Raw genomic sequence first — 22,217 nt, forward strand, 5'->3', positions numbered from 1 at the left:
ACCTTGGGGAGGTGACTTCTCTTTCAGGACCGGTTTTCTCATTTAGAAAACGAAGATACCCTTTAACTTACATTAGAGGGTTGTTGAGAAAAGATATGAAGTAATTCCTAAACATACTTAACACTGTGCTTGACATGTCTTACGCATCCATTATTGAAAATGCCTCTTTCTTCACATTATTATTGAAACTGTACCAAATCATCACTAGTCTCACTTTCATTTTTACCCTTATTTCAATGTGAATGATATATGTGCAACATTATTATAAGATTCTTGTGTATAAACATATAATATCTGTTCTGAAGATACCCAATACATGTTTGCTTATTAAAATAAATGAAAAACATTTCTACATCGGTAGTCTAAGGCCTACATTAGCTGAATATTTTAGTAAAGATTATTTTATTTTTAAAGTTTATTTATTTATTTTGAGAGAGAGAGAGAGAGAGAGAGAGAATCCTAAGCAATCTCCATGCTATCTGCACGGAGCCCAACACAGGCTGGAACTCACGAACAGTGAGATCATGACTGGAGCTGAAACCAAGAGTTGGACACTTAATGAACTGAGCCATCCAGGTGTTCCAATAAAAATTATTTTAGAAACATCTAAGTTACATATTGATTTGGATTGTACAAATATTGGTGTTTGGTTCAAAATAGCTTTTATATACTCATTTGATACATAGCATGAAGATAACTTAAAGCTAACATTTTTAGTTAAGGAAAAATAATTTAGGGGAGAATATTAACTACATTTGGGGAGGATATAACCACGCCTGTATAACTTTACGTACGTCACAATTCTATGAGTAGTGGTATTATTATCACCATTTTAGTTCTAAGAACCCTGAAGCTCAGCAAGTTAAAGTAACTTTGCTTACAATGTAGAGTGTCTATTGTGAGCTAAAGTTTCATAATACAAATAATTTAGCTTTAATCCTCCACAAACAAATCAGCCCTATGGAAATAGGTATTAACTCACTTATAACAAAGAACCAAATTCAGCTCACTGCGGAAAATTAAAATTGCACATATGTATACAACAGAATCCCATTTCAAATGAATAAGTAACATGCAGGTGAGGAACAGAGGAAGGAAATAAGAAAAGAAAGAAAAAGAAAATCAAAAGAAATAAAAACTGGGCACCCAGGTTGCTCAGTCAGAGAAGCATCTGACTTTGGATCTTGTGGTTTTGTGAGTTTGAGCCCAGCGTACGGATGTGCTGACAGCTCAGAATCTGGAGCCTGCTTCAGATTCTGTGTTTCCCTCTCTTTCTGTTCCTCCCCTGTGCACACTCTTGTCTCCCTCTCTCTCTCTCAAAAATAAAGATTAAAACAAAAAAGAAGGAATATAAACCAATCTATTAAAAGAGCTGTCACTGAGGATTAGGATTATAGACTTTAGATTTTTACATTACATATTTGTATTATACATTCTAATTTTTTTAAACCCTGAATATGAATTATTTTTATAAAAAAGATATATATATATGTGCACTCCTCAAAAAAACTCCAATTCATTGGCAATTCTGCCATATTCTAAGACCCCATTATTTGTCCCTGAATGATTTACTTACTAGAAATGAAAAAAAGTCTTTATGAAGTTAAACCAATTTGTGCTTTGGGATTATTGATGATAAAAGGATTCCAGAGAAGTTTCTCTGATGGAATGTGGTATTACTTATTTAAAAAATTACTGCTTTATAAAAAAGCATAAAGCAGCAGATATGTTCTGAATATTAGTTCTAAATATTATATACTGGTCAATAAATCAACTTATATTCTTAAACTTCCAACAGGCTAGTTGAAAGAAACAGCTTAAAAATTCAGCATTAATTCCATTAAGATGATCTTTATGCAACATGCAAATATAACTTTCCAGTCACAGATCTTAGAGAATTCCATGCTATGTTTATTTCTAATATTAAGGTTTATATTTTGAAATAGAGAACTTAGACTAATTGGAGACATTCTCCATCCCTTTATAGCTAAGAATGCAAGATTTTGTGACCAGTAGGTTATATAGAATGCTAATGGTCATTACTTATCTGCTTTAATTAAATGTGATTTTTTTCTTGGCATACTTTTTGGTTTACAGTGGGAATGTACTGGTTTTGTAATGAAGACAATAAACATTTCTTAACATGGGGCTCTGTTGAATAGGTTGGACAGTACTCTTTCCCTAGTGGTCATCAATTGCCTTTCTTTTGTCTCTTCATGTAACCATGTACAGTTGGGAAAATGACAGAGGCATTGGGAAGGAAGGGGCAAGATGATATCAGAGAAAGTGAAAAGTGTTCTGATGTTAAAAATGGCAGGCTAACAGACTAGCATATAGGAAATATGGTATACATGTGTTAGGACAGAAAAGAATGAGACAGAGGAGAGGAAACATTTTCCTACTGATGTCATCCTGAGAGGCATTGAGGGGACAGAGAACATTTGCTTCCAGAGGCCCTACAAAGAAGATCGAAGAGTCTCCAAATTTCTCTTGTGAGTATACCATTCACTGTATCCTCCTGTAAAGTACGAAACATGATGGAACAGAAATTTTAACTAAATTAGTGCTTGAAAGCTCGCTACCAATTTTTAAGATGGCTCGTTCTGCACTTATTTTTTTTTTTTTGATAAAGGCAGGTATGCTGGCTATTAAGTCATCCAGTGTATATGAATCAGCAAACTTCCTCTCCTGTTTTCTCAATTTGCCTGACTATAAAGTATAAGGGACTGAGATATAAAACAGCATATTAAGTACAGTGACCTGTTTTCTCTCACTGTAAATGATCTTTTGAGTACCAGTTAATAAATTCTGTGTAACAAGACTAGGAAACTAATCTTTCTAGTGAATATGGAAGGCTAGTGCCTGCCTGTCAATAAGAACAGCTATTTTACTGTTAACTCAGATATTTTAATAGGAAACTAGATATGTCCAAATAAATGCTATACATTATACCAACATAGGAAATACTTCATTTAAAAATATTTAACCAGGAGTGATACCTTCACTCGTGTTCTTAACACATGACCTCATGGATTATACAAAGATATTTCTGATTTGAAACTGACTCTCGTACTTTAAAACTGAGTCCTGATTTACAGATTAAATAATAAAAGCCTGAAATTGCGCTCATGCTTATTTAATCATGTGAGTGTTTTTTTAAAATGTCAAAAGGAATCTAGAATATAAATGAATTCATTTGTACTACAAGAGACAGTAAGCCATGCTTTACAACAAATGCGGGATACTCTCATTTATATTTTTCTAAGATGGAATCTTAGAACTTTTGAAAGAGTGACAAACTTGAGGAAAGATCCAAGTAAAGATGCATTTCAAGTTAAAATATTTTATCATAATCTTTTTTTTTAGTCAATGTTCATCATCTTGCTACAAAATAGAAATTATGTTAAGGTTATCTGAGATTTTAGATTCTCTTTTCAATGAAATTCATTCAAAGTTGGAAATCACCATACCATTTTGGCAAATGTGTGGGTTTCCAAACTTTGTTTTAAATATTGGCTTTGCTATGTGTTAGTAGTGTGACATTGGTTAAACCTCTGGACTTCAACTTCCTGTTTTATAAAATAGGGTAAGTATTTGCAAGCTTGCTCAAAGGATTGCAGATATTTCATATAAGTTCTTATGTGAGAATTATAGAACCCTGCCCGGAAGATATGTACTACATACTTTTTTTCAGTAAAATATTAAAGTTTCCCATAGTACCTGCAAGAGTAGCAAGTGAATGGAGTTTTCAGTAACAGGTGGTCTCTTGATACTGACACTGGTACCTGACACTCAGCCACCTCAGGTTACTGATCACTGTTCTCCATTCCCTTAAAACCATAAACCTATAAACTTCTTTTTTAAATTTTGAATGCTTATTTATATTTGAGAGAGAGACGGAGACAGAATATGAGGAGGAGAGAGGCAGAGAGAGAGAGGGAGACACAGAATCTGAAGCAGGCTCCAGGCTCCATGCTGTCAGCATAGAGCCTGATGCGGGGCTCGAACCCACCAACTGTGAGATCATGCATGACCTGAACCGAAGTCGTACGGTTAACTGACTGAGTGACCCAGGTGCCCCAGAAATCTATAAACTTATTTATTACATTAACCAAGAGACAGAGATGATTAGATAGAATGCTGTATAGCTAAGGGATTACATTTTTGAGGGACATTTATGGTTTTCAAAACAGTTTATTTTTAAGTGAAGAACTAAAGGCACAAGAGTAATTTCTTAATACAGTTTGAAAAAAAAAACGATTTCCCTTAGAAGAATTCATGGGAACCTTTAATATATCACATTGTGTCAGATTTATTTAAAAACTGTTAGTGCTTCAATTGTTATGAAGCTAAACGGCCTTAGTTCCATTAATATACTGCAAATAAAAATGATCTAAATAGTACAAATAGCACCTAAAAGCACTATTTAGTCTCTTAAATTGCATCAAATTGATTCTGATTTAAAAGTTTTAAAAGTGTAGTGAAACTTTTTTTTTTTGGACAAATAGCAGGCACAACGACTTTATTCCCTATTATGCTATTATTACTATTTACAATGTTTTAGTGTCCAAGCTAGCTACCTTTGTTTGGTGTTTTGGTGAGTTCCTGGCTGTCATAGGATCATCAGTGTTGAAAGAATTACAGCATTATCTGAATAAATGCTGGAACATAACAAGAATAGCTTCAAGCTGTACTTACATAGAATGCACTATAATTTATAAACCTTAATTTGCCATGCAAGTATGTATAACTTGCAGAGATGAATATCAGACTTGAGAATGTTTGTAAATTCATGGTTGTAACTGGCAAGGTAGCTCTTGCCTGCCATCTTTGGGAGCCAGCACTTTGAAACCAGTAAGAGCAGACATGACGCCATGAAGGGATGACTTGGGACCAGGCATCACTGTCTGATACCGACAGGAGAAGAAGGCGCCCTTTGGGCAAATAAATGTTAGTTAGCGCCACTCTGAACAGTTTTCATTCTATCAAAGGTTTCTGCTAAAGGAGCACTAACATGGGGAAATTATCATTCCCCATCGCTGGAGAAACCTACTGTATTCACTTCTGATTATTTTAAGAGTAAGTTTGGTGGATGCATCACTGACTGACTGATTGATCGATTGATTGGAGTCTACTGTTAACACAGAAACTTGACGTGCTAGTTAAAGCCTACTCAAAACACAGGCTTTTGAAACTCCAAATCTGCTTTCTCACAAGTCATTTTTGTTTTTTGGTTTTTTTTGTGCTTTAAAAACTCTTACTTTTTAACTCAGCAGCCAAGAATGTTCTCTTCTGTTGATCAGCACTGGTGTTCTGCTGTGACAACCCTGCCCTGAGTTAATGCATTCAAAGATGCAGTCTGAATGGTGAGAAAGCCACAGGGCGATAGAGCAACAGCAACAATAAAAGAATTTCAGAGGACATAAAAACATATTGATTAATGTATCAAACTAATAACAAACAGTGACTGGTTTCTCTTTCGTTGCTTTATAAGATCAAGCCTATTGTTTGAAAAGGATCAAAGGAGAATACTACGCAGGATATCGGGATTAGAGATTCTTTCTCGCCTTGGTTTATAAAAGCAGTAACATTTCCTAGGAGTCAAATCAAGTATGCAATGTTACTGAGAAATGAAATTTTAGAACTGTATTCTCTCTAACTTTTGATCTTTCATTCTGCGGCTTAACAAAGGGACTTGATTAGTTGAAGCACCTGCAGTTTTAAATAGTTATTTTAACAGTTTGAATTTTTAGAAAAGTTCTTCCGGATGAAGAGGCAGTTAGTAATTATTAAATTGACTAAAAGTGTGGTTTGCTGTGGTTCCTTGGGATAATTTCCTTACCTCTGATTATTTACTTCAAACCCAGAGTGGCTTCCTTTTATTTTTCACATAAAATCTGAAAAATTTAACATAGCACTCAAGGACAGTCACCTGACTTGACCTTACCTCTGTGCCTTCATGAATCTGGACCTCAGGGCCCATTGATCTGCTTCTCTTTAAAGCACTTCCTGAACTTTCTGGACTCCATGAAGTTACACACCCTATTCCCTTCACCAGTGGTGTTTTGTTCCTCATCGGTGGACAGGCTACCCCTCTCATTGCACAGTGCCTCAGTTTCTGTTCTACCTCTAGTCATGAAGATATCTCCAGACTCTCTCATATTGCTGCTATGGCACTTGTTTAAGGCTACATGGTATTACAGATATTTGTGTAGTGAAACAAAGACCAGGCCCAGAAGGAGAAATTTTGGGTTTTACCTCTATATCAAACACTGTGGCAAAGCCATTTCAATTCTCTGAGCTTCAGGTCAGTCTGCATATTTCACAACTCCCTTGCATTGTTTTCAGGCTGAGGTTTATGGGCTAAAGTTTTCTACTTGTGCACGGAAATTAAGTCTCAGTTTCCCATAGCACTTTGAATTCAGTAAATATTTGCTGAATCAAATAGAATGGAAGATGAGAAACAAGAAGTTTATTGATAAGTCCAGTGAAATAACTGGGGAGAATAAGGGTAAGTTTAGTTATTGTATTTGACTAAATAAATGTTAACATTAATAAATATTATCTCACTGACAAAGGGTAGGCGAGAGGCTGGTTATGGGGTTCCCTTTGCCACTCCCTCCATCTCAGCCAACGGTTGTGCTTTCCTTCTCTAAAACCTCATATTAAAGGTTTGAATACTCTTCCTTCCTACAATTAGGGAAAGGTAATACATAGTAATTCATAGGAAAGAAAAAGGCTGAAGATTAACTGCTAATTCATGTTTCATTTGACAAGCTTCTGAATAAGCTCAGAAAGCCTTGTCAGGTAAATACCAAGTTAGATCACTTTATTTCAAAGAAGATAAAAATAACTCCATTCCTTCACAACAATCTCAACCTTTTCAGTATTTCAACAAGTGGCGTTTGGTGTCCTAGCTCACTGCCATAGCTCCATCTTGGTAAAGATTATCTCCCTATTTTGGAGAGGATAAAAAATAAGCTTACCTCTGTCCTTCTTAGCTCATCACATCTGCTATTCAATTATGTGCTCTTTGCTTGTGGATACCTGAAATAGTGAGAAAGAATAAAAAAGGAAAATTAAATATAACTCAACAGCATTTTGTGTAAGGCAAACATTTACAATTTTAATCGATGACAGACACACACTTCATAAAACTAGTAGCATGCAACTCCAGCTGCAAAAACCGAACAGCAATATGTCTAAGCTGGTTAGCAGCAAAAAAGTAAACCAATCACATCGACAAAAGCCACCATAAACAAAAAAACTGTATTTAAAAGATGAACAGTTTTGGCATTCGTCCCTACCATCAAGTCTTTCACTTTCTTTTTCCATCAAAATTTAGATTACGTTTGATGTTAGCAAGAGTTGCATTACTATTATTGTTAATTTTAGTTCTGTTTATTACCTTGAGGGTTATATATTGTAAAATAATTTTGGTGCCTCTAGTTAATGTTAATTAGTTGTTTTAATAACCTATAGACCTATTTGTTAAGTTTTTGTAGGTTTACTTTTTTAACTATCAGGAACTTAATAACTGAGAATATTTAACATTACTGTTGCATAGGCAAAATTACAGAGTTACTATTAGTGTTACCTGTTTAACGTTTAGTCATCCTTTGAGTCCTGCGACATATTTCCTTAATAATCATCAGCCATCAAGTCTGATAGTCTCAAAAGAAATATCAGCCCTCTAAACTGCCTTCAAGGGCGGTGATATTTAGCACTGAAAATTACAAATAAAGTTTTTGAGGTTGAATAGAAACAACTGGCCAGTGACACTGATGATTTGTTTGTCAAAACAAATTGTTATAAACTACGCAAATGAAGTCCACGCACTCCTTTGAGTGAAAACAATAAAGTGAATCTACGCAATGCTTACATGTTGGATGGGATATTTAATGTGCGGGGAAACTCAAAGGTTGAAGAACTAGGCATTTAGACAGTGGTAAGTGGTACTCTTACCTCTTTATACTCCATTACTCTTTCTCACGAGAGACATGCTAATGCAAACAAGTCAATCAGAATTTGTGTTTAGCAAGATAAAGCTTAGAGGATAGTTTAAAATCCATTTATTAGTCTAAATCCATTTTTTTCCATTAACATGTGATACATTAGTGTTTACTAACCATGACTCATGTAACAGTTTAGTTTGTTAACTTTTAAATTATTTAACAACCATAAGTTATTAATACAGTTTTTAAGTATTACACAAATATCTTAAAACAGGCTTGGGTTCATTTTTGTAATTTTTAAATAGAAAACATTTTAGGCATCTCTTGAAGAAGAAATAAAGCAGGCATTTAAAGCTAGAAAACAAGTAATTCCAAATTTAGTTTTTACAAAAGTTTTCAGCTTTATTGACAAATTATGGCAAACATATTTGACAAATTGTGGTTTCCTATTTAGAGTAGCTTACACATGGAACTTTATGTGTGTTTTTTTTTCTTTTTTAACAAATACAGGTTAAAACACTGAACAAATTCAGTTAGCTACATACATACAGTAGCTTCTTGTTTTCAACTCCATTAAAACAGCATTTAAAAATTAAATTTACAAACTTAATATCGAACATCTTCATCTAACTAACAGATATTAAAAGACAGGTTAAAACATCTTATCTACAACTTTATTATCAGCTAGTTCAAAAATCATATTACAGTCTTTTAGCAACCCTAAACAAAGTTTTTGCTAGTTGATTGAAACTTGAAATCTGTTAACAGATTCATGCTCTTTCTTAAAAAAAAAAAAAAAAGAAAGAAAAAAAGAAAAGAAAAAAGAAAAAAAAGATTACACACAACAATGAAAAACAACCAAGAGAATATCATCCTACTGAGTGGTTTATAGACAATGCTTGCCAATGTCTTTTTTTAGTCCGTTTTGTAAAATAATACTAGTGTCAATGTCACGCCAACAGTATAGGGGGAAATACAAGAAATATATGGGAGAAATCATGAGCAGTTATCCCTAGAATAGAAAAAAAAAAAAAGGACTATTACTTGTCTTGTTGCTGTTTATGTGGAGACCACAGGCTATGAATTGTCTTTGAGGTGAGGTCACAGGTGAGAAGGACCTTCAATATCTACCATACGGGTGCTCCCTGTATCCCCCTCTGGCTGACCTTGGCGGTGGTGCCTTCAGGCTGGAGCGGGTTGTGGCCCATTCTTCTGGTGCTATGAACAAGAGAAAAACAGTAACATTCATGTGGTTTCACAGTTACCAAAAATGGTCATTTCAGACACAAGAGCTGACCAAGGAAAAAAGAAAAAAGAATGTCAACACTGATGGCCAAAGCCCTACTTCCTTTTCCAGATGGTGAGATCATCAACAAAAGCATATAGTCTGAAATGCAGCCATGTGTAATTAAATTTGCAGGGCGTTCTTCAAGGAAGAGAAAGTTAAAGTCCTTGGATAACTCCACATTCATTATGTGTAAAATTTTGTGCCACAAGAGAAGAGTATCAGTGTAAACCACTCCATATTTTTTTCTTTAGGCATCTAAAAGAGACTGGCTATAGGAATCTAGTGGTGCTTAGCCTTTGATTAACTTGAGAGTTCACCTGTGAATCTTAAGACACTACAAAACCAAACAAAAAATGGCTAATGTCTATTCTCTGTCTCCCAAACAATGATTAGAAAACTACAGGGTGAGACATGGGGCTTGCTGTTTTCTAGTGATCCCTTGGATGATTCTTAAGTGGTACAGGATGAGATCCTCTCAGACAAAGTTAGTGAGAGATAGCCAGGATATGGTACAGAGTAAATGTAAGCAGTAAAATCAATAAAGAATATGCTCATGTCAGTTTTTACAAATACTTTGAAAATCAAGAGGTATTACTACACTAACAAAACTCTTCATTTATCTGTTAATCAGATTTTCAGTAACTTTAGTGTTCTGGAACCTAGCCAAACAAACAAACAAGCAACAACAACAACAACAACAAAACAAAATTAGAATTAAGGCAAAAAGCTTTCGAGTATTGGGGAAAATAGCCTTTGTAAAGTCCATGTCCCCAGAAGATTAATGTAGCCTTCCTTCAAAGGGCCAGGGACTTAATATGGGTTTATGGTTACTTCTATGTAACTCCTGAAGCTAGGTTATGTGGGTCTTTCAATCCACACTCAGTTTTCAGTTGAGAGCCGATTTCATGCAAGGAGCTTTGGTGAGAGGAAGTAGGGACATAGGAGAGATTAGTAGAAAGAGACACACTGGCATTGAAAGCTGATATATAGGATAATGATGGTAATGGACAGATCAACTGGAAAGAAACTGCAGATTGAGGCCAACTGATGTAGGGCATGTCCCTACATAGTTCAAGTGCCCTTAAGAATATTTTTGTACATAGTTCAGGGAGATTAAGAAAAAGCAGTAAAAAAAAAAAAATTCAATTGTACTCACTATACTACATATAAAGCAAAGGAGAGAGTGACATACAATGTAGAACAATGATTAAAAGCCTATCAATATAGGAAAAAATAGCATTTAAATGTTTTTTTTTCTGGGATATTCTTCATCAGAACTTCTTTATTAAAAATGATACCTAATAATGAAAAAAATTATCTTTTCCATATTTGAGTTACATGCTTAAGTTTATTTCACTCTTTGATAGGACATAAAATAGAAATGAGAAACTAAATAAAAATGAAAAATACTACCTTTTCTCAGAATACAGATCTACTTAGATCAGGGGTTGGCAGACTGGCCAGTAAGCCACATTAGGCTCGCTGCTTGCTTTTTAAAAATAGTTTATGGAATGCAGTCATGCTTAGTTATTTGCGTATGGTCTATGGCTGTTTTCATTCTAAAGGCAGAGTTGAGTAATTGTGATGGAGACCATAATGTCTGCAAAGTCTAAAATGGATGTGAATGAGTCTGGGCTTCTACAGAAAAGATTCACAGACCCCTGCTTAGGATTATGTTGTCTCTTCTGGTTGGAGATGTGGATGTTAGTCTTTCTGATGTGATCTCTTAAGGACAGGATTTCCTAAAGCTGCCAGAATTTCTCAACATAAACATTATGAAAAAGAATTCTATGTATTTACTTTTTGGAATGAAATAAAACTTTTTGATGTACTAGAAGGGAAAACTGATTCTGCTTGCAGAACTAGCAAATGCCTTCTTGGTCTTCTGTAATATGAATCTTATGCTTTGACTACAAATATCAAGAATATGTCAATGTCCTTGTCTTCTAGTGGTAAAATCTAATCAGTTCTTTTAAATTTAAGTTTATTTATTTATTTTGAGAGAGAGAGATAAAGAGAGAGACAGAGAGAGAGAGAGAGAGAGAGAGAGAGAGCGCACGCTGGGTAAGGGCCGGGAGAGAGGGAGAGAGAATTCCAAGTAGGCTCCACATGGTTAGTGCAGAGCCCGACGTGGAGCTTGAACCCACAAACCGTGAGATCATGACCTGAGCTGAGCTAAGAGTCAGATGCTTAACTAACTGAGTTACCCAGGTGCCCCCAAATCTAATCAGTTTTATTAATGCTTTTAAGAAAAGGAATGTAATAAAAAAAAAAGAAAAAGAATGTAATACTTTTTGCTTCATTCTGTGCTAGAGTGTTAGATATCCCTGGGTTGTAGTCTATGGGATTTAGAAACTGAGATAACATAAGTTTCAAGTTTTCACAATCCTGGATTCTCTCTCAGATGCTTGCTGTTCTTGGTAGTTTCTGCAAAACAGTGAAACAACATAAACAGAGTGATAGCAATATCTGCCACAGCTATTCTAGATTTGTCAGAACTTTTAAACTGGCATAATCTTGAGGGCACATTAAGTGTTCGATAAGAACTCATTGGCTTAGGTGTACTTGATTTTATCTAAAGCTGTAGGGCAGCTAATGTTCATTTCCTAACTTTTGGCTAACATTAAAATGGGGGGTGTCATTATTCACTGCTATGTCCTTAGTGCCTGGAAAAAGCACTGTGTCTATTAGGGGTTGAATGCAATGCGAGATGGCATGAACAAAAGGATGAATGAACGAATAAACTGAGGAAGGATGAGGCAGAAACAACTCTGAATTACAACCTTACCAACAGTAATATTTGAGCTGAAGACATTTGACATTAATTTAAAAAGCTTTAGAACTAGAAATATTAAATATTTTAAAGTCAGACTTCTTACTCAAGAAGGTTAGTTAGCTAAATAACAAAAGTATTTCATGACTGGATTCCATAAAAATTGATAGTTGAGTCCCATTACAAAAAGTATAAAAGCATGTGTCATTGCACAAAAATATGACCTAATAATTCTCTGTATGTAAGCTCATACTGTGTTCCTTCTTCCTTGCTAAAGTGTAGGAAGGGGGAATACTTTAGTCTACGAAAACTGTGACCAAAAAGCAGCCAAAATGAATTCCTACATAGGTAAAAGTTTTAGGTATTCTGAAATTCCTTACCATTAAGAGAGGAATCAGGATTTATTTCACTTAATGTATGTTCTCCATAGTAAACTGAGATCAGGAAAGGTATTATTTTTATTTGTGCCAAATTCCCTTGGTCTATTTGTCTAATATCAGAATGTTTATACATAGCCAAATGTTTACAATCACATGAGAATACAAGTCAGCTTCTTTCAGTGAAGTTATGTTCTTTGAATCTGGACTGGAGAGCACTGACTTAATGGATGTTTTTCCTTCATCATCATTTAGTGTGTCATTGAGCCTTACCAAGTCAGCCAGTCCCCTCATTGCCTACCATTGGATTTCTTCACTGTAAGTATCAGAGATAGAAGTGGTTCTTAGAAATCCAAGGAGATTCTAATATGAGTCCACCACAGAACCTTGGACATGGAAAAGACCCAAGCACAGGAAGAGACAAATCATTACAAGGTCCTTATGATAGGAAATCTCTACAATTTGAAGTAGAGAAGACCCAAGAATAGACTTAGAAATTGCTTGTCTTCTTTGGGTTCTACTATTCAGTAGACAAGATAGGCTTAAAATATTTTAGAGATTAATACAAATTTTGGAGTCCTTGCCAATGGTTTCTATTCCCATGATACAGTCTAGGATGTCACTTTAAAAATCATCAGACAGTGAAATTTAGAGGTAAGCTTTCTTTGTCCTTTTGGAAAACAATAAAGGACGTAAGAGGCTCTCAATATCAGGATCATTGTCATATGAGAAGCACTACCATGTGAATGAGCAATTAGATAAATAATTCCTCAGAGAATGTGCAAAATAGCTGTCTGCCAAGTTGAAATTACTGGAATGTTTTACCTAATTGGGGATCTGGAAATAGGAAATGAAGATATGAGAAATACCTTCAGTGACTTGATCAAAATCCCACCATTTCTAGGCTTCCCAATTCAGATTTTAATGTGCCAAAGAATATATGAAATAAAGAAGGAAGGAAGCAAAGAAAGCATTCAATAAATATTTTCTTTTCTTTACTAAAGATCTCCTATATGCTAGTCATCATAGTACTAAGCCCTGAGTATGAGGATACTTTAAGGAGACTTTAGGAGATCACAGGACAAAACTAATATGAAATTTCATAGATTTTTAACACATTTATAATTGAAGAGAATGCTGGGGAAGGCCTAGAGGAGAGAGAGCTACTAATTTCCATCATTCAACTGAATTGATCTCTAACATCTAATCATCTCAAAGAAGTAATTTTCTGAGCAAATATACAGTGTAACTAAAAATTCAGGTACTGTTAAACATATTTAAGAGAACTCACTTTCCTTGAAGACTTTCTTATGTTAATTATTTTGTTTTTATTATATTACATATTTTTATCACCTGGTCGTGTTTCTTAAACGGGATTCTAAGATCTAGGAGAGGAGAGCCCTTCTGTAGTGATACATAAATAGGAAGAACACCATAAATATTTGTAAGCTACATATAAATAGATGATGTCACTAACCAAAAAGAATTTTAAAATCAGTTCTGTGAAATAAATAAAATTCTTATTCAGAGACACATTGTTAGCAATTAGGTTATAGTGTTACATATATTTGAAATATATTAATATCTCTTTAAAAAATTACTTCATCTCTGTTCTTTTAACTGATTTTTTTTCCCAGTTGAGTCAAGTCTTACAGAATTCCATAGAGTGTATCTCCATTACGTGCTAATAAGCATCATTGAGGAACATTATACTTTGATAAAGGGGTGTAAATTACCCAGGAAACCCTTCTTCTGCATTAGATGTTACTCTAGTGACTTCAAATTCTGCATCTCAAATACTCTGCTTTCAGCAGAATCAGATCTGTTAAGTGATATGCATTCTTCAGTGTGCACTCTCATTCCTGCCCTCAGACCAGCTACTTTGAGGAGCATTGAGAGCAGGAAAGAAAAATCGGGATGCTATTTAAAGTTACAAAGCTGTGTTCTCTGATTGTTCCAGAGATACTATCATTATTGAGTGGAGGTTCTTGCTGGAGAAATTGAAGCATAGGAACAAGGCACCGATTTAGGAAAAGTCAGCATCATTTAACCTGGAAAGTAAACTTTTAATGTTTATTTTTACAGAAGTAGGTTTAAAATGCCACCCTCCAAGCACATCAATTTCAGGAATCATTTAGAAAGGATATAGGATATCATGGAAATTATTGAGGGCACAGCTCTTATGTTTGCTAGGCCCTATATAGCTAGTTGTTTATAGTTCTGAGATCTTAAAAAGAATCTAAAAAAATTGTTTAACTCACCGCATTAACATAAATAAATAAATAAATAAATACATACATACATACATACATACATAAGGGATGCCTTGGTGGCTCAGGTTAAGGAACTGATTCTTGATTTTAGCTCAGATCATGATCCCAGGGCTGTGGGATTGAGTCGTGCATCAGACTCTACACTGACTGAAGAGCCTACTTAAGATTTTCTCTCTCTCTCTTGCTTTCTCAAAATAAAACCAACAAACCACCACCACCACCACCACCACCACCACCACCACCAAACCCAAAATCAAAACAGCTTAACGATGACCCACAACCCTCAGACCGACTAAAACCCAAAATCAAAACAAATATACCTCGCCACAACAAAAAGGGAGAGCTCATGCTATTTATTTTTAGTATACTGTAAACAAATATGTAAAAACCACAAGTAAAGTGGGAAATCTAAGTTAATTTCCATTATTACAAACCACTGGTGTCTGGTTTGCCAGTCATATAAGAGTGCTACAAGGTTGATTAGAATCCACCTGGCTCTGAGCCACTCTGTTGATCTCAGAATTAAATTTCTCATATTTCTCTAAGGAATATCTTTATATTTAAAAGCACCTTTGAAATGTATTCTTACATGTTGTGTTATTGCTCTTTATTCCCAAAGAAAATGTGTTAGCTTAGATGTTTCGTTCTTGTAACTCACTGTAACAGTGTTCATTTTCTTCATTTAATTTTTAAATACCTATCCTTTTAAAAATTTGAGATATTCCCTCTCATCACATCTTCCAAGGGCCAATCACAGTGTGGGGCATTTTATGTGTATTATTAGCAAATCCTTACAACTTCCTGTAAGATTTGTGCCAGTTGTCTTCCTTTTAAAGATGAGAAAATTATAGCTCAAAAAGTTTGTCTGGAAGACCCAGAATTTCTATCTATAATCGTCTTAGCAGTTTCCACCACTGGTTTCATCTGAAAGAAGCCCCTGACTTCCACTCCCTTTTTCCTTGCCTTGCCTGGGAAACAGGACTTCATTTATTCTACCTTCCCTGAATTATTTTATAACTAGTGATTCCTACAACAGATAATTAGCTAAATTAGTGAGAACATAGCTTTAATTTTGTAAACAAGAGTGTGGAATGCTTGAACTGAATTTGTTAAGGTGTTCTTTCCTCTAAAGTAGAAAGCATGTCTGCTCTGCCCTGAGCATTTTAAAATATTAATGGAACGCTAGAACCTAATCATTGAACAATTTTAGCTACACAGTTTGTATTGCCATTATGTGTAATTGCAGAGTTTTTTATTGTAAGATACAGAGGGTAAACTATTATAGTACAGAAGGGGATATATGGATGACCAGCATCTCTTTTCACAGATGAACATGGTGAATTATGTTCTAAGAAGAGTTGACTTTGAGTTCACCATCAGTTATGCTCTCAGGAAATTCAGTCAGTTTCTGGGAAGCATTTACAGATTTTATCAGTATTTCAAAGTTTTAACTAGATATTGCCTGTTAGAAAAAAGTAACACTTGGAATATTCCATCTAGAGAATATCAGAGGGCTGAGCCTTTCTTAGCACTCTCTTCTCTTCCATGTGTCTTGTGATGCACATGGCAGGCACTTGGTAATTATTTATTAACTACATTAATTCTATTTAAATATTTTACACCTTCATTTGTACTCATAGAAGGAGCCATAGCCTTCCCTCAGATCTCTTCACTTCGAATGGGCTCTGTAATGAGGCCTGCATTTGAAATCTGGTTCTGCCTCTTTCTTCTTGAAAGACTTTTTTGGCAAGTGGTAACTTTCTTAATCTGCATATTGATGATTCATTTTAATTGTCACAAACCATTCTGAGCTTCTGATATGCATATCTAACTGCCTGAAGGGCATCTCCTCAGGTGTTTCAAAGCCAATGATTTCCAAAACTAAACTCATCTTTTTCTCCAAATACTTAATGCTTTTCCCAATTTTTGTATTGCAGAGACTGATGCTACTTACTTGTCTAGTTACTCATCAAAACCCTTGGCATACTCTCACCTTAGCCCACTCAATCTAACCAATCATCAAGCTTTGTCTCTTCTTCCTTAATATGCTCTTAACTCATCATTCTCTTTTGGTCCATACCAACCCTATTCCATGGAAAGCCATTCTCATCTTTGCCCAGAGTGCTCAGCTACCTAGTTATTGTTTGGGTCTTTCCATGACTTTAAATGCATATACGTGTGTGTGTGTGTGTGTGTGTGTGTGTGTGTGTGTGTGTATGTATGTGTGTATGATATATATATATATAAATATATATATCAAGTCCAAGTTCCTTAGCAAGGAATACCATGCACTGCCTAGCATGATCCGACCCTCGACTTCATTTTAGAGCACTGGAGTTGATGACTTTGATGATCAACTAAAGTACAGGTATTCTACAGTATTCATTGAAAAAAATTCTTGGGTCTTGAAATACAAGGAATGTTGTTGGTATAGTTAAGATTTTAAACTCATTTTCTTAAAAGGAAGGCCATCTTGTTGCATGGATATGGAACAATTAGGGGAAGAAACCAGTAGAACAAACCAGTTAAAGGTTTCAACAAGACACAAACTTTAGATACTTATTATATTCCAGCAAATGAATGATTTCATTTTGCTTAATATATTGAAAAGAACCCTTATATTTCCCTTAGCAACTAGTAAATGTTTATATATTAGCTTTTTTGATTGCTTATTTTGATTCATCTTAAGAATGATAATGATGATTTCTGGTCGTGATCCCACACACCAGAGATGGGCTGGGTGTTTTGGGACCTCTTAAGAGCTTCTCTTGGTTACTGGCAAACTTCTCCTAAATAACAACAGTTTCCTCAAAAACAGTGCAATTCATTTTAGTCTTTGAAAAGTTCTTAGGCGAAGTCCCTAAGTGGCTTTTTAAAGTAGGTGTTTTCGATTGCCCACATGAACCATGAAACAGATAAGTAACAACTGACTCCAAAGTCCCATTGTTGATGTAAACAATAAATATGAATTTTAAAAACGTAGTATATACTGAAAATATGCATAGGGGCACCTAGGTGGCTCAGTCAGTTAAGTGTCTGACTTTGGCTAAGGTCATGATCTCATGGTTCTTGAGTTCGAGCCCCACATCAGGCTCTGCTGACAGTTCAGAGCTTGGAGCCTGCTTCAGATTCTGTCTCTGTCTCTCTGCCCCTACCCTCCTCTCTCTCTCTCTCTCTCTCTCTCTCTCAAAGATAAACACTAAAAAAAGAAAAAGGAAAAGGAAAATGCATAGGGAAATTCAGGAAGACAGCTTGATAAATATGTGAATAATCTAGAATGAGGAAAACTGTAGAAACTTTTGAGGGTAAAATTCTGAAATATATCTGTGGCTCAACTAGTTGGTACTTGACATTTCTCTATTAACTTTAATTCACCTCAGTGGAATATGGGTTGGTGGCCATGGCTGGGTTTTATAGCCTGAGAATTAAATCATCTTCCAGTTTCTTTTTTTCAGTTTAGGTATGGAAATTCTAGGGCCATTTCTTCTAACCTTTCTCCATTCTTATACATACCCTTGTTTAATATCTCCAAATTTACTTCATGTATAATACCTAATTTCCAAATCATTGCATGATTTCACAATTTTATCTTTGTGGCTAAGTTTAAGTTATTGGAATTACTGCTATTTCTGATTGTGAGCTCCAGGAAGATTTTAAAAATGCCCAATAGACTTGAGGCTGTGCCAAGAACACCATTCCAACTAGTTTAGTTTGCAGTGAGTGATTTTTATATGCTTCTATGTTCCCAGATGCAGCGACTAGGATTTGGAATTTTAGGAATAAACACCATAATACAAAATGCTGTGATTAGTGTACTACCCCTCCCTTGCTGGTGGTACTATTTTTATATTGACTACTGTTTTAGTCCCTACTCTATTCATTTTACACCATATCATATTTAATAATAACTTTACTCTGTACCATTTCATTTCTAGTAATCATTCATTAATAGCTGACAAATTACACAAGTAAGTAACACTTAAGTGTATATTTTATCCTTGGCTCTATTGTGTAATATCTTGCATCTATAGAATAATAAAGGCCAGGATTCTCAGTATTTTAAAATAAAATAAAATGTCTCTATCTTCTTACTTTGGAATTAAGATCTCTGTAAGCAAAAAAGAGATCAACAATCCAGGTAGAAAAAGGATTTCCAAAATGGAAGGTACAGAAAAAAATGATGAATAATAATTGGACATAATGTAGAAGCTTCTGTGACTTGAGTTTAAAAAATATTTCTACTGGGACACGTGGGTGGCTCAGTTGGTTAAGTGTCCAACTTTGGCTAAGGCTATGATCTCACTGTGAGTTTGAGCCCTGCATTGGGCTTTGTGCTGACACCTCAGAGCCTGGAGTCTTTTTCAGATTCTTTGTCTCCCTCTCTCTCTGCCCTTCGCATAATCCTGCTCTGTTTCTATCTCTCAGTGATAAATAAATACTTTAAAAAATTAAACAAAATATCTCTACTATTGTGAAATAAAATCCAGAATCAATCAAAAGTGTAGAATTCAGCCACAGACTTTTTTTGTACATAAGGGCTTTATGAAAAATAATGGAAGGGTAAGAATGATGATATAAAATAATATTTTATGATTCTCTTCTCTAAGAATTCCAATAATGCTCTCAACTCAGTGAAGAAGGTAGGCTCGGTGGCATAGCTTCATAGACAAAGAAACTGAATTAATAACTGTGTGATGGCCTTACTCCCCCCACACCTGTCATTTCTATACTGGAGAACAGAAATGAGCCCAGCGTATATCCTTTGACCAACACCAAGTTATGTGAGTTACAGAAAACCAGGTTGGAAGCTCGGCAAAATGTTAACCTGGCAATGACCAGCTCTGACTCTACTTTTGCCTCAGCATGCCTCTGCCTTCTTTCCCACGCGGGTGCTCACGTTGTCACTACCCCCGTAACAAACATTTTGAGTGCCCTTTGTCCCTGGTTACTGTGAAGTAACCTCTAAACTCTGGAGTGTCCTGGAGTCATGGGAAGGTGTTTGTTACCGATGGTGGCTCCTCTGTCCACACCTGATAGTTCTTGCTAATGAGATGACTCAGGTTAGGGGCTGGTTCTGCCTGAAAGACCAACCAGGAGGTTAGAGGGTTTGGGCCTTAACCAAGTGATACCAGCCCAATCTGAAGAGAAAAGGAGGCAGGAGTTAGAGACGATTCAGGCATTCATGCTGCATAATGGAACTATAATAAAAGCTCTGGGCACAGGTTTTCAAGAGCGTGGCAATGCCTTGTGTGTCGTTACCCATAGTATGCCAGGAGGGAGAGTGGCATCCTGAAGATTTTGAAAGCTTCCTATTTGGGACTCTCCCAGGCCCTCCTATATGTATCTTTCTCTTTTCCTGGTTCTGCTCTCTTTCCTTTTGCTCTANGAATGGAACTATACTAAAAGCTCTGGGCACTGAGGTTTTCAAGAGCGTGGCAATGCCTTGTGTGTCGTTACCCATAGTATGCCAGGAGGGAGAGTGGCATCCTGAAGATTTTGAAAGCTTCCTATTTGGGACTCTCCCAGGCCCTCCTATATGTATCTTTCTCTTTTCCTGGTTCTGCTCTCTTTCCTTTTGCTCTAATAAAATTAATTGTAAGTCAGAGACCTTTCTTTACAGATGCCCTTTCCTTCTGTGAGTCATTCTGGCAAATTATCAAACCCAAGGGGGTAATGGGAACTCCAAATCTGTAGACAGCTGGTCAGAAGAAACGGTGGTTTTCAGTCTCTCAAATTTGTGACTGGAGTGTGAAGTGAGGGCAGTTTTGTGGACACTTGTACCCTTAACTTGTGACCTTTGGGCTAACTCTAGGCAGTCACTTTACTTTCTTTGTTTGCTTTCCCCAGTCTTCTCAGCAGCCCGAATCTTACCTCTTTGCCCATAACTGGACCTATCACTGCTGTAATTTCCAGATGCCAACGGCCTCCAGGGGTATCTGTCTATCTTCTGCTGCTACACTCCTCTGATCACAAGAGGATTTCTGGAATCTTCCTGCACAGTTGCCAGGCTCCAGAGAGACTGACCTAAGTGTCCCCTTCCCCTGGCATGTCTTCTTACCAGCAGAGCTAAAGGTTTGGCGAGGTCTTCATATAGTTAGGTAATTTACAAAAAGACACGAATATTAGTCATCAATAATTGTAATTATATTTTCAACTGGCATACTTTTTTCAGCATATATATCAGTTCCCATTGAATCATTCAATACATTATGATATTTGATAAATATGTGTTGCAGATTTATTTTAGGATGAGGTATCTGAGTCTTTTTAAAATTCATACCCTCTTTTAATAAACATAAAAATCTCCCTAAACTATGAAAATTTATTATAAAGACCCCCTAAGGTGGTAGACCTTTAGTATATATTTTTCTTCACTAGTGTATTTCCAAGAATGTTTCCCTAGCTTTATATTTCATATTCTCTATTTTGCATTTTAAAATCAGCTCGTTTTGTATATTCTAAATAAAAATCTGTCATATTGAATATACTTTTTTGTACATGATCTGTTTACCCCAAGATTCTGACAAGTCCTCCCTCCACATCAGTTAAAATGATTGCCCCATTAACACAGCAGAAAAGAAAGTGATAAAAGAACTTTCCAATGGCTTGTTTTATTGTCTCAGCAAGAGAGTTGTTGGGTGTATGTGGGCTATAATTTTTTGTGGACTCTCTGTCTGTTGGGTGAATTTCAGAGAAAGTCAAGTTTAAGATTTAACTGTTCAGCACACTGTTGTTCAAAAAAGACAAATTCTATTTTCCATTAAACTTACAGCTTTTTGAAAAAGGCGAACTGAAAATGCCATATCCTATACCACAATATTTGTTTATAAAGTACCCACTGTTCTAAAGGCAGCCTGTGTGTAATTTGTGTGGTGCCTTTAAGGATGCAAGTGCCTGGCACAGTTTTGACCATTCATATTAAGATCACAGGCTACTTTTCATCAAGCTCCCATGTATCTAAAACCAATTCTCAACTTTAGCTGCTACAGGACCACTGAGAACACTATTCAACTGATGCCTAGTTCTTATCTCCAAAACTGTGAAGGAGCTGATCTTGGGTGGTAACTGGGCTTTAGTATTTTTTTTCAAGAATCACCAGGTGATTCTAAAATGTGTAATTAAAGTTAAGAATCTCTGATCTGAAATCCTGAAAATTGGGTTCCAATTCTGCCTAAAACTGAATTGAAACTGTAACACATCTATTACAGTGAACGGAAACAATGGAGTAGTGGTGCACTGCTTTTTTTGTTTGTCTAGGCAACATCATCTGCATTTATTATCAAGACTAGTTGAATTAGATATCTGTCTCATTGCAACTTCTGAAATAGTAAGGACATAAAGTTAGCCATGTCTTAAGTTAATTTTACAAGTGAATTTTAAAATACTTTCGGGGCGCCTGGGTGGCTCTCAGTCAGTTGGGTATCCAATTTTGGCTCTGGTCATGATCTCATGCCTCGTGAGTTCGAGCTCCGCATTGGGGGGCTGAGGGCATTGCTGAGAGCATGGAGCCTGCTTGGGATTCTCTCTCTCCCTCTCTCTCTCTGCCTCTGC

The 22,217-nt window shown here is 35.8% G+C and overlaps 1 protein-coding gene across 3 annotated transcripts in view; it reads right to left on the bottom strand.

The window, feature by feature from the left end:
• Positions 1–8,799: 8,799 nt before the first annotated feature.
• KHDRBS2 (KH RNA binding domain containing, signal transduction associated 2) overlaps positions 8,800–22,217 on the bottom strand; it is a 572,791-nt gene continuing 559,373 nt past the window's right edge. For 2 of the 3 annotated variants that reach the window (XM_077769101.1, XM_077769104.1), the window contains one exon: positions 8,800–9,173. In XM_077769101.1, the coding sequence (XP_077625227.1) occupies positions 9,076–9,173 (98 nt within the window). In that variant the 3' untranslated portion in view covers positions 8,800–9,075. The remainder of the gene's footprint in view (positions 9,174–22,217) is intronic. The other variant, XM_077769102.1, reaches the window with a different exon arrangement.

Source organism: Crocuta crocuta, unplaced genomic scaffold (genome assembly GCF_008692635.1).
Source record: "Crocuta crocuta isolate KB4526 unplaced genomic scaffold, BGI_CrCroc_1.0 scaffold205, whole genome shotgun sequence".
Lineage (NCBI taxonomy): Eukaryota > Metazoa > Chordata > Mammalia > Carnivora > Hyaenidae > Crocuta > Crocuta crocuta.